The sequence below is a fragment of the Hirundo rustica genome, chromosome 21, assembly GCF_015227805.2.
Source record: "Hirundo rustica isolate bHirRus1 chromosome 21, bHirRus1.pri.v3, whole genome shotgun sequence".
In the NCBI taxonomy this organism is placed as follows: Eukaryota; Metazoa; Chordata; class Aves; order Passeriformes; family Hirundinidae; genus Hirundo; species Hirundo rustica.
The window spans coordinates 2595028-2608609 of NC_053470.1; the positions used below are offsets into that span (position 1 = coordinate 2595028).

Here is a 13582-nt window from a genome sequence, read left to right on the forward strand (position 1 = left end):
ACACTCAGTGTCCATCCTGAACTGGACACAGCACTCAATGCCCATCCTGAACTGGACACAGCACTCAGTGTCCATCCTGAACTGGACACAGCACTCAATGTCCATCCTGAACTGGACACAGCACTCAATGCCCATCCTAAACTGAGGGCCCAGAAGTGCAGGGCTGCAAACAACCCTGGAAAATAACCCAGCCTCCCTCAGGCAGCACAGCCCTCCAAATGTGCTTTAAATTACGTCCAACTGGGTGTTTGTTTTCCTTTGTCGAAACTTTATTTTGCGTTGACTTTAATGACGGGAGCTCAAAAACGGGGATGTGGAATAAACTCACATTTAGTTCAATCTTACCATTAAAAAAAATAATAAATCCACCTTACACATAGAAAACCATCAGGATAATTACTTCTTTCTATTTGTTTAGCTTGTTGATAGAATAATGATTATCAGTTGGGTTTGTAAGCTTTAGGATGAAATGCTGGTGATGAATGAAAATATGGAGACTGAAAAAGGAGTTTGAATTTATTATAAAACAGACATCTGTCTTTTTAAAATCCTGATGGAAATTAAATGCTACGGAGAGATCAGTGTATTAGAAAGGAAATCTTCCATGAAGGAATGCAAGTTATGTTGTAATTCACAGGTTTTTCTCAACCAGCTGAACATTTAAAACTGAAGTTAAAAATAATAAAAAAAAATTAAGTAAGAAGCAAATTCTTCTAATCCTGAGATCAAATTTCACGAAGTTGTCCCTGAGTATGGAACCACAGCAAACCACATGTCTGTGTCCTGAGCTAGTATAAAATACTGATATACCATATCCAGCTGAATCTGAACTGTGATTTTAATCTGCTTTTCCAATCTGCACGACACGACCTCAACTGAGCCAAGTTTTCATCTCACATTAATAAAAAAGTGACTTCATGTCTAATTCCCTGAATGGGGAATGAGCCCAGGGCAGGGGAGCAACAGCAGGACCAGTTCTGAGGGACACCCAGTGCCCCAACACTGCCCTTGTGCAGCTCACGGACTGCATTAACTCTTCTGGAAATTAAAATGTGCTTATTTCTGTACTTAAACACAGCAAAGGTGACCAAGTGATCGTTCAGCCCTAAGACACCTCTTTTGGACTGAAATTCCAAAGCAACCCTTTCCAGCTGAGCAGGGATAGGGGATGAATGAAATCAAACAGCGGAAGTTAAAAGGAAATAATTCATGGGAAGCACATTGATATTACAAATGTTCTGTTAGCCCCAAGTATTTGCAGAGCTGAGGACCAGAAGCTGTTCCTGAGTCCTGGAGCTCTGGAGTTGGGGCTGCAGCACCCCAGGCACTTTTTCCCCTCAGAATCTCCACACCTCAAGGTCTTGTTAGACCACAGAGGGCAGAAAACTGCTGCTCCAGTTAAAAATGGACATGAAACTTGGATAAACTTCCAAGAAAACAACAGACTGCACATCTGCACTGTCATTTTTATAGAATATAAAAGCATTCAACAGCTTCTCCCCCCTTAACAGCACTTTCGAAGAAAACTGGTCTTGGAGTCAAAGTTGGATTGTTGTAAAGCCAAAATTCTCAAGGATCTAATTTAAAACCAAGCAAGATTTGTTTCTTCACCTGCTGACTTTTAAAGCAATACAGAATGAATTCTCTTATCCCATTTAAAACACAAGGATTAAATATTTGTTTTTCACTTAGGAAGTTAAAAAGGAGTTAGAAGAACCCCAGCACTCAGCTCTGAATTATTCCTCCTCAACCCACACGAATCCTGAAGGATTCCTGAAGACCCTTCCCACTGTGGGATGTCACTGGAGCCAGGCAGGTTTCTGAGAAGAAAACCAATTATCCCCTTGGGTTTTTCCACGTTCATGCTCAGATGGAGAAACATGGAGCACATTTCCCTAATTCCTGTTCCCAGCTCTCTCCAGTTCTAAAAGATGCATTTCAAACCTCCTTGTCCCCATGTTCTGAGCACTCTGCTCTCCCAAAGCCAGGCTGGATCTCCCCTTGCACTCTAAAATAATGTAAAAAGCACTAGAAGTGGTATTTTTACCCTGCCCTCATGTAACAGGATCTTAAAGAGAATTCTTATCTCTAAATGCTGTGTAATTACATGGTGTTACAATAAAATATGTTCCCATCAACAGATTTTTTAATCAACTTTTTAAAAAAATGCTGTGTGCTGTTAAATTAATTGGTAAGGAGATTTATAACCAAGCTGAATCGTGCAGCTTTGCTAAAATACTAAAATACGCTGAAATAAGGAATAGCTAACTGAGTTCATGGCTGAGGAACCTTGCACAGATGAATTTACTCGAATTATTTACCGCCTTTTCACAGCCAACAAACAAAAAGGAATTAGAAATTTGCAAACAGCATGTACTGAGATGCACATCTTCAAAAGGACAAAATACCATCTGCTAAAACTACGAAAAAACCCCCAAAATTATTTCAGTCCCCAGATTTGCTCTATTTACAGGCAGGAAATGGTTAAAAGATCGTGTTCAACTTGACTTACACGAGCCTTACACTGCTGATGGCTTTAATATGCAACTTAATATGTAAAACTGAGTGATGGAGCAAGTTTTGAGTTCATAAACACATTCATTAACTGATTTATTTTTGTAATTGAAAACCAGAAGCCTTCAAAATATAATTATTGCATTGGATTGATCAATGTTTCAAGTAAACAGATTCGGCTGCTTCACAAGTCTCTGAGCTATTTTTATATATTTTTTTAAATCAGTAGCAGCCATCAGCAAATGGTGATGCATTGGCTCTGTGTTTGTGGAGGCACAAAGAATGAAATAAGAATGTAAAAAAGGATAAAATACTATTAATTATACAATATAATGCCCAGACAGTGCAGAGTGACTGAAGGACAGAAATTTAACCAGTTCATGAACCCTGATGTGCTCCTGCCAAATGCCAAGAAGCAGAGAATGGCACAACAGCTGAGGGATGAATTAGTCTTTAGCAGTCCACAAACACAGAGACTATAAATGAAATATAAACCCACAGCCTGATCTGAAATATAAACTGACTTGGGCAAAAAGAATAAAATAATGGAACCAGTTATTCTATCCCCAAAGTTTACTCTTCCCTTATCTCTACCATATCCCTACTAATGGTCCCCACAGGAATGTTAAACAGGGAACTAAAAACACCCAGAAAGTGCTGGCAAAGGAAAACATGGGTTAAGCTGACTCTTACCTCCAGTGCCTCCTCACAGATGTGTTCTCACAAACTGGGGTTGTGCTGGGGATCACCAGCACCCACTCAGATGCTAATCTGAATTTGCCACGGTTTCGTGCGGTAAAACTTCTATTCATTCAAAATGTGCAAAAAAAGCGTCTTTGCTTTGTTCTGACTTAAAAGTTGGGTCTTTTAATGAGTATCTTTCTCTCATAGTGTCAATTACATTGAGGGGAAACTCCTCAACCAGCTCATTACAGGATTTGTTGTATTAATTATGGATTTTATTGTGTTTCCTGCTATTCACCTCCACGCCAAGTGGCTGACACTGCTCTACACTAAAATGGAGTATGTTTAAACAGACCCAAGTTGTTTTCACAGCACAAAATTCCCGCTGATGGCCCCCACTCACTTTTGGCAGCATGGGGGTGTCCCTCTTCTTCTTCTTCTCCGAGTTGGGGTCATCCAGCAGGTCTGGCTCGAAGGTGTAGAGCTCGGTGAGCTCGTTCATGGTGAAGTGCCGCTCCACCTGCTGCTGGTCCACCACCCTGAAGGACAGCGACTGCTTCGTCACCTGCCGGTCGTAGATCTTGTCCTCCATGGTTCCCTGAACACAGGCACACCCAACTGCTCATCACAGGAATGCTCACAGGTGTAAAAAAAAAGGCAAAATAACAACCCAGCAGTTCTGTTTGCCTTGTTTCTGTTGATGCCTTAAGTTTTAGCTTTTGTATTTTCAGATTCTGTACTGCATTAGTGTGTGACTCTGAACTTCATACAAAGTGTGAGCAAGTTCTCCTCACAGTGTAGTGGGACAAAATAATCCTTTTCCACCCCAGAAACAAGGACACCACTGCAGCTTCAGGCCCAAAAAGTGCAAACAACATTGAGCAGAGCAAACTGGGAGGATGGGACTTCATTACCTGAAGCTGTAATTGGACAATTAACCCCAATATGCAAATGGACCAAACTTTTAGAAGTGTGAAAACTCCTGACCCCTGGTCCATCCTGTGTGTAACCACAGCCAGGCTCTTGTACTGCCCAAGGTGCATCCTTTAAAGGCATTTGTAATAAATCCCTACTTTATTCCTCTAACTCTGGCTGGCCTCTGTTCCAGGTCAGCCTCTCTAGGCTTCACCATGACCAAGTTTCTACCACTTTCAAGCCCTTTGTTTCCCGAGCAATAAAAGAAAAAGCTGCTGGAAGCAGCACAGCAGGAATTGTGCTTGGGACAGATGTCATCTAGCTGTTGACTAGAGGAAGAAAATTGGTCTTTTAGTGGTGTTTTTAAGAGATCCAGTTCTGCTTCAATTCCCCAAAGTAGGATTATGACCAAAAAAATGGCAATTTTCACAGCATGTACCTTATTTTGCTGCTTTGAGCAGGCTGTAAAAAGGAAAACAGATACCATATCACTGTGGTGGAGGGGAAAGGGGAAGGGAGGCAGTGAAGTCTAATTCACCACAGCTGTGTACAAAAAATTGTATCTTTGATGAAAAAAAAAAGGAAAATTACTTATTTTTTGAAAAAAAAGATGACTGAGAAGGACAAGAACAGCACAGCCTGTTCTGAACTGCATAATTTAAAAAGGATATCAACAGTTCAAAAGTGCACAGAGAAAACTACAAAAATAAACTGAAGCCTGGAGGAAAAACCCCATTTGTGACAGTAACGTGTCCCAGACAAGGATCTGCTTCAGCTGGGATGGAAAGAGTGACTGGATGAAGGGTTAAATGCTACTGGGAAAGGTCTCCAGGCTCCTCTGCCACACCTGAGGAACCAGAAGCTGAGCAAGACACTTCCTACAGAAATACCGACCTTACACAAAGCACAGAGCAGTGCCCACCCCAGTTATCACCCATCTCTAACACCTGTAGGGTGTGATACGAGTTTTCAAGCCAGGACTGGATACCTTTTTATAAAAATTAACTGGTCTGCCCCTGGTTTCACTGCAGTTGGACCATCAGGGTCTGAGAAGGAGCTGCCCTGGGCAGGGTTATTCCCTGATAACAGCACCATCTCTCCAGTCAGAGCTTGTGGTGGTGTGCAAATTAAAAAGGCTGAGACTCCTGTTCTGGATCTGGATCTGGGATTCCAGAATTTGGGTTGCACAAAGTGTCACACAAGGGGGACTTTACAGGAAATAACCTGTCGTTTATTTTACCATCCTTTCCTTCACGAGCTGCTTCCGTGGCCAGATCAGAGCTGGAATATGCCTGGATAACCTGGGTCACTACAGACCCCAACACCAGCCCAAAGAGGTCCAGCCCCACAGCCCCAGATCTGATTGCAGATGGAACAGCACAGAGACTGCAGCCAGAAACGTACCTGAGCCAAAAACCTGTACACAAACACGGGCTTGTTCTGCCCAAAGCGATAAACCCTGAAGATGCTCTGGATGTCATAGGAGGGGTTCCAGGAGGCATCAAAGATGATGACTCTGTTAGCAGCCACCAGGTTTATCCCCAGGGAACCTGCTTTAGTGGATATGATAAACAAGCGGCCTCTGGAACAGAGAAAAGTCGCAAAATTTGAGTATTTTGGAAAATAACTGTTGTTGCTGTGTTGCTGTGGAGTTGTTTATCCACTGAAATAACTCTAAAACTTGATTAAAATAATGTATTAAGCACAAAACAGATGCAGATTTTACAAGAACAACACTTTTAGCAAAACGTACACTCCCAAAAATACACATCAAGGCCTTTTGCAAATTAGCTGTTAACAAAAACTGGCGGGGAAGAAAAAACTTTGGGGTTTGCATTTTCAAGCTCTAATGAAATTTGTTCTATCAAATTAAACCATAATTTTAAACAGGCAGATTCCATGCCATTGAAACTCTTTCTTGGCCTGCAAACTTTCAGGGTAACTTTCCAATGACACCGTCTCTTTGATATATTTGGGTTTTTTTGAGATTCAAAAAAATCTCACTCAGGTTTACCTTGGAACCAGTTCTTGATAGACACCTGATAGATCAAACTATTTAAAAGTATTAACACTGGATTAGTTCACTTCTTAATTTAACTTTTTTCCCCCAGCACATTATAAATTACTGCACTACGGTTACATACTTTTAGTTTTTAAACAAATCTAGGAAGGTGAAGCTCCTTAACTTCATCCAAATACAAGTTTGTCCCTCTCTATCTAAGTCAGATTTAAAAGTCTCATTTTGGAGGAGCAGCAGAGGGCTGGGAGCCAATTCTGGGGCAGCTAAAAGGGTTAATTTTTGTCCTGAGTGGCCCAGAGACTGCAGCCTCCGGGTCCTAGGTCCTTGTATCCTTTAAGTAATTGCAAGGAAAAGTCTCTGATTTAATTTGGTTACAATTAAAGGACAATGAAAAGAGCAAGGAAACTCTGCTGAGTACAGTGGATTAATCTGAAGTCAGTAACACATTGCTGCACATCTGCTGTGTGACTTCTGATCATCATTTGCACAGTCCTGAAGTCTAATTAGAATAAATAGTAACAAACAGGGAACAAAAGAAAGAAAAAGGAGAAAATAAAGCACATATACATCTCAGGAGAGATCTCACCTCACATTAGTTTCATCATTAAACTCCTCAGCCCATTTCTTTCTGGACTGAGCCGTGGTTGAGCCATCCAAGCGATAATAATCAATATTTCTGAACCATTTGCCTTCACCTGTAAATGCAACAGCTAAGTCATGAAAATGCTGATGATGTAAATAACCAGACTGGTAGCCAATTTAAAGACAGAAATTTATAATCAAAAAAACAGTTCTGAAGTTAAATTGAAATTTAATTATTTGAAAAGACCTGAGTTTATCTGGTGGGGGAAGTCCTCTATTTTTCACACTTTTTAGCTGTATTTATAAACTTGCAGAGCTATGCCTTAACTTGGAGGCAAAGTTAATTTTAGAAGTCCCAAAGATGTTGTTACATCTCATCTTTAGGTGCTGTAGCACGAATTGCACTTTTCCAGCTGATCCAGGTAGGTTCACGTTACAGCACCAGTGTCAGTCAGGCTCCCACACAACCAGCTCTGATCAGTCAATGCTCCAAAGGAGATTTCAAAGGTCAAACTCATTTTGGAACTGAAATCCAGCAAAATCTTTGGGTTTAATTACCCTGTGAGTTACAGCAACTTGTCAGATTGGGGGAAAAAATAACCACAGGTGATGGAGGATTTTCTTCCCTCCCAAGTTCACAGCAACCTTCCATCTTCTCTGGCCAAAATTAATATCCCTGAGCCATCAATCATAAAGAAAACAACGTTTTGGGGAGCAGCACTGCTCAATTCCATCCACTGTGAGAGGCAGATTGGTGGGTTCTGTTAGGAAAGGTCAACCTTGCCATGATCTCATTTTGCTGGCCAGAACTAGCACACAGGAAAAACCTCAATCTCTTTAAAATCTCCGAATGAAGGCACAACTCCTCAAAAAGACTCCTTGTCATGTCTGAGATGACAAAATTCAGAATAGGAAGCAACAGGCAGGAACAATAAATCTGGGAGAGACTGGAGATCTCCAGTCACCATCACTGAGCCACTCTTCCCTTATCTCCAAGCGCAAACATGTGGAAGAGTTGGATGAGGGATTGGAAAGGAAAGGCAGACTTGAAGGAACTCTTCAATCCACATGTCCTGGGAATGAAACTCTGGCAAAGGAGGAACAGCATCCTCAGGAGCTCTGGGAATATCCCAATGACGAATTCCATTTGAACATCACTAGGATAATATTTAATTCAATATTTGCTCCCTTATGAAATCCATAAGCCAACCTGCTGCTGTGCATATAAAGCTAAATTCACATTTTCCACGTTTTAAAGCAGCCTCATTTTCTTTCTCTCTCTCTCTCTCCCAGCAGGAAGAATCACACACCAGAATTTAACATCGTTTTTGTGCAGAATCTAACAAAATGCCTTCTCTCAGATAGGAACATTTCATCTGCTTAGGCTACAACAAGCATGGATGAGAGAGAGTGAAATCAGAGTCCATAATGGGACAGCAGAGACATCCTGCAGGGGAAGCCCAACAAGGAACAGTCCAGAGCATGCAATATCCTCATGGAAACACTGATTTCAAACCTGGGCACTCAACAGAGACTTGGGAAAGAGCTCTGAGCACTGCAGTTGTTGAAGGAGACGCTCACCTTTGTAGATAGGAGGTTTATCTCTCTCAGATTTCTCCCTGTTAGCCAGCTCCAGGAAATCTTCTATCAAATCCAGAGATATTAAGGACTGGCTGAACACTAGGCTGAAAAAAAGAAACAGGGAAACACAGAATTCATCTCTGGAGTTATTTTGATTATTGTACTGCTTCATTTTTGTTTCCTTCTCCCTCTGATACAACCTCTGAGACAAACAGAGCAAGACTTCAGCGCAGCACATGCAGGTGTGGGAAGATCCCTGACAAAAATGAGTGTACCATGGCTGTCTGCATCAGGAAACAGCCCCAGCAGAATGAAGAATGGCTGGGGAACACCGTCAGGCTAATGTATTCCTAAAGCCCTTAATAACACGTGCAGAACTTACACTTTGTCTCCCAGCTCCTCTGCCATTCGAAGAATTTCGAAGAGCAGCACCATTTTCCCAGAATGTTCCAACACCTCAGCATCTGCATCAGTGACAAAATCTTTGTACCAGTCTGGAGCTGGGCTGCCAGGATTGGAAGAGGAGGTAGCTTTGCCTATTAAAAAAGAAAATAAAAATAAAAAATCAAAGATGAGGACACGGTTCTCATTTAAATGCTTTGAATGTCTGAACTACAGAATTGTTCCCTCATTATTAGACTTAACTGGTATGAAAAGAGTTAATGAGGCAAAATAAAAACAGCCTTTGCACTATCAGCAATTACAAGAGTTAAATATTCGAGGGATGCACCCTGCCTATAATATAGTTCCTTTAACACTTAATCTCTGTGTGTAAATGTTTTACACACCCCCTCCACCTCTTGCACATTTACAAAATGTTGCCATTGGCATGGGGGCAAAACCAAAAAGATTTCTCACCTGAACTGCCCCAAAAATTTTAAATTACTTAGGGAAAGAGATTAGACAGACAGAATCAGAACATTATCTCTGTGATATCGGATTAAAGACAAAAGCTAAATTATTACAGGAAAAAAAACCCAAAAATTAAGTGTGAAGCTGTAAGAAGTCTGAATAAGAGTTTTAAAAAGGTCTTCTACTCCTGCAGCACTGGATCTGCTTGCTCAGCATCCAATTCAAATTCCAGATGCAACAAATTATGACAGATATATTTCCTAATCTTCCAGGTTATATAATTTTGTACTTCTGAATTTAAAAAATTCACTGTGCAGCTTCCCTGGCTCAAAATCCCTGAGTTCTAAGTTGATGCCCCTTGTTTTTCCAGGACAAATATATAATTAGAAATAGCAGGAGCTGTAACTGTTAAGGAATTTGCCATTCTGCCATGCAGCAGAATCCCTGAATTCCAGCCCTCTCAAATTGCCTTTTGCAAAACGAAGCTGCCTCACGTTTTCATCACTCTGAGCCATCCTCACCTTCATCTGACTTGGTTGATGCAGGGTTGTTTGTAAGATCTTCTACATTTCCTTCCCCACCTCCACGAGATCTTGAATTCCAGACTTTAATGACTTCAACATCATTATCACTGCCACTTCCACTTGAGCTACACTCCTTCTTCACCTTTTTCCCCTTGGATTTTTTTTTCCTAAAAAGCAACATTACACACCCCATTATTATTTTTTTTTAATCCCACCGAAAGAAATCATGTTCTAACAGACAGATAAAATACAAAATAAATATTCACTTTATAGAAATCAGTTCTATAATGGAAATAACACCAACGAACCAAATAAAAAGTCAATTACTTTGTAAAATCATCAGAACTTAAGCTCATGGAAGTTTCATCGGAATCTGAAGCTATGAAGTCATCCATGCTGTCTTCATCAAAATAGCCCTCAAAAGAGAAAAAACCAGAAATTATTAACTGTGTTCACCCAGAAGCTTTTAAGCTTTTATTAAACCTTTAGCCATCTGCTCATTCTTCATTTAAACAATGGTAAGTTCTACAAAGGCCTGGCCTTGCAAAATGTTTTAAGAATGACAACATACCCAGCAAGAAAAAAAAATTACAAAACCAGCAGCAAAATGACCCCACAGCAACAAAGATTTCCATTAATTTGACGAAACTTTACCTAGAGTTTGGCAGAGCTGATTTGGAAGGTTCTCAAGTGAGAGTATTTTGATATATCTAATTTACCTTATTTTCTTTGCTAATATAGTCCAGCTGCAAACACCAAGGGTGAGTCCAGATTCTGCTCAACATCTGGAAATCCTGGAATAGCTTAGCTCCAGCTTTGCCTCTTCCACCTTCATTGCCACCACCTACACCTGACAATAAAGTTCAGGTTTTAGAGTGAGCCCTGAATTGAGTTTGCCACACTCTGCTCCCCTTTGAAGAGCCCGGCAGTGAGATCTGAGTGTTCTCTCCAGCTGCACGTCATACTGCAACATCTCTTGTAAAAGGGTTCAAATTACTCACTCACAGCCATTTTTCCTCCTAGTTAAAGTTGTCAAAATTAGATTTTCTCCTTTTTCTTGATAATGAGAAACACGATTATATTTTTTTACGTAAAAGCACATTGCTCCCCAGTACAGGAAAGTACACAAATCCTCTTAAAGAGACAGATATGTCTATTCAGGTTTTGAAAAAGCAGCCCAAGGTGGAAAACACAAAATTACATTTGCATTTAGGTTTCAATGTATCTAACTAATCTGAGCTACCTGTAATGACCTGTAATGCTGCAGTATTCTACTACAAAAAAACCTAAAAAACCCCCAGCCTATTTGTCATCCAAGCACTTCAGTGCATAGGACAACGCTCACAAAGTTGATTTTCACCTACCAACTGTGGCAAAACGCCCTTTATTAAATGCCATGAGAGCTGCAGGCACATACCTGTCAAATGATCCAGGTAATACTGGTACAGCTTGCACTGGATCGGGGTCATACGCACCTCGAGCACGTACTCGTATTTGGGGGGCAGGAACTTGGTCAGTGCTGTGTAATCCTTCCTCTGCAATTTTACAAACAGTGCTTCAGTCACAGAAACATGGCAACGACTCCTGAGAGCTTCAGGACTTGTGGCATCTCAAAGGACACAGCACCGTGGATCAGTGATGGTGATCCTGGTGCTTTCCAGCCCCAAAGGGGGAAAATCAGCCCAGGAAACACAATTCAGTACAGGCCCTGCAGCAGGAACCCACCTGCCCCACTCAGGAGCTTCTCGGGCCAAAGTCTGTGACCTTCTAAACCCACGTCCAGTTCCAAGTCCTTGCAAAGTTCATTGCAATTCCAGGAGCTGCTCTGGGAACTACTTTTGGGGTTTTTTTGACTCTGACACTACTCTGTCTCTCCACTCACCAATGACCACAAGAGAGAGCTGCATTCTACGGACAGGATCTGCTCTGCACAGGGCTGGGAGAAAATCCATGTGGGCTCCATGCAAAGCTTTTTTAATCTAAGGTCTATAAAGTAACAAGTTCTTCACCCTTTTGAACCTGAATAATTTTCCTTCTCTCTCGTTTTCCATGGTTCTGATTCTCTCGGATGAGAAAAAACTGACAAACTACGGACCAGCAACTTTCTGTGCAGACTTTAAGGCAGTTCTTAAATGTGCATATGGAATTAAAATGGAATATTTCAGAGCAACTAATGTCCTCTTCTACCATAAAATGTTTTGTCTCCCAGCAGGAAATAGCTGTATCCTCTAATACTTGTATTTTATAATACGCTGACACTTGGAGAAAAACGCTGAAGTTTTTCTAGTCACAAATAATGCAGGGATCTAACAATCGGCGCAAATATTTAAGTTAAAAGATTTATGGAGCCCTCAAATCAGTTGTTTCCAGGTCTTTGGGTGATTTCATCAGTGAGACAAAAGAACTCCTCTCCTTCCCTGCCGTTAAATGAAGTGATGAGTTAGGGACCGACTGTTCTCACCTGAACACAGCCAGCCAACATCTCGTAGAGGATGTGAGCACGTTTCTTCATCACCCTGACATCCACCAGAGTGGAGTCTGCACACTGCCCATTCTGGATGGGATTGATGAATCGATTCCGGAATTCCTTAATTGAGCCAAGCAAATTCTCCTTAATGAAGTTAACCATGCAGTGATCTAGGAGAAACAGATCAGACTTGAGTGCTCAAAATGGAAAGCACAGGACTGGGATTCATGCAAACACAAAATAAATGTGTCACATCTAAATACAGAGAAACCTCGCAGGCAGCTGCACTGTTTCAAATCCTTTCCTTCCAATCAAACTAAATACGTCTTCTGTGGCTGACAGGCATAAATGTACTGAAGGAAATAAAAGACAACTACTCACATTCTATAAGATTATTCTGCAGTGGTGTTCCTGTCAGAATTATTCTTCTCCTGGATCTAATAGAATTCATTGCCTTAGAGACAGCAGATGCTTCGTTTTTCAATATGTGTCCTTCATCACACACCACGAAGTCAGGACCTGGAAAGAAACAATATTAAATCTCTCCACAGTATTTCACTGCCACAAAGAACCTGACAGCCTAAAGTTTCCAAAATTTGTTCTACCAATGTTACTTAAGAATTTTTTTAAAACTTCTTTCGTGTGTTTTATGGTGAGATTTTTTAGCACTGATTGGGTTCTCGCTCAGCCTTTGCACAAGCATTCAGAGTAGCCACTCTGGTAAAATCAAAATAAAGTGTTCATGGCAAGGATTAAACTCAGCTTTGCAGCATATTCCTGTTAAAATGATCCATTCCTGCTGCTGGTTGAGCATGGCTGCACCTCCATCCACCCTGTCAAAACCCAGTAAAACTTCCTTCTCTCCAGCTTTAGGCTGCCATCTACTGACACTTGGGCAATCCCAAAACACCCAAAAACCAGGTAACCTGAAATTTTTCATTAAGGCAAGAATATCCCCAGGGGGACAGAGTACAATCAGAAGTCTCAGATAATATAAAGCACGACCAGATTTGATCTGAATTACAGACAAGTGAATTGCCACCTTGCAGCAGAAAGTCACCTCAGGAATGTCCTCAGCTTTCTTCCAGGAGATAAAATATCAGTCTGGTTTAAGTGAGCTGCACAAGGAATGTCAAAACCACACCACAACACATTCCCACAGTATGCAAAGCAACTCTAATAATAAGATAAATAATACCCAGCTTGGCAGAACAGACTTACTCTTAATTGCTTTCAGACTTAGCGCAATTTCTGGAATTTCTTTCCTTGAAAATGAAGTAAAAGTTATTCTAGGATCCAAGTAGTAACTCAGAGTAAATGTTTTACCAGTTCTAAACCTGACCTCAGTTCCAGCACTCTCAGCTCTGAAAGCAGCTCACAACAAGTTGCTGAACCTTGGAGAAAAGCCACCAGATGGGTTCAGCAATTCAGCACTAAAAAGGC

The 13582-nt window shown here is 41.1% G+C and overlaps 1 protein-coding gene across 3 annotated transcripts in view; it reads right to left on the reverse strand.

The window, feature by feature from the left end:
• The window catches only part of ATRX (ATRX chromatin remodeler), a 68334-nt gene that overhangs the window by 8860 nt on the left and 45892 nt on the right, over positions 1 to 13582 (reverse strand). For all 3 annotated transcript variants that reach the window (XM_040084266.2, XM_040084265.2, XM_040084267.2), the window contains 11 exons: positions 12521 to 12658; positions 12134 to 12309; positions 11090 to 11207; positions 10392 to 10522; positions 10000 to 10088; positions 9670 to 9839; positions 8679 to 8832; positions 8297 to 8400; positions 6720 to 6828; positions 5518 to 5695; positions 3602 to 3796 (listed from right to left, as the gene is read on the reverse strand). In XM_040084266.2, coding sequence (XP_039940200.1) covers positions 3602 to 3796; positions 5518 to 5695; positions 6720 to 6828; positions 8297 to 8400; positions 8679 to 8832; positions 9670 to 9839; positions 10000 to 10088; positions 10392 to 10522; positions 11090 to 11207; positions 12134 to 12309; positions 12521 to 12658 — 1562 coding nt within the window. The remainder of the gene's footprint in view (positions 1 to 3601; positions 3797 to 5517; positions 5696 to 6719; positions 6829 to 8296; positions 8401 to 8678; positions 8833 to 9669; positions 9840 to 9999; positions 10089 to 10391; positions 10523 to 11089; positions 11208 to 12133; positions 12310 to 12520; positions 12659 to 13582) is intronic.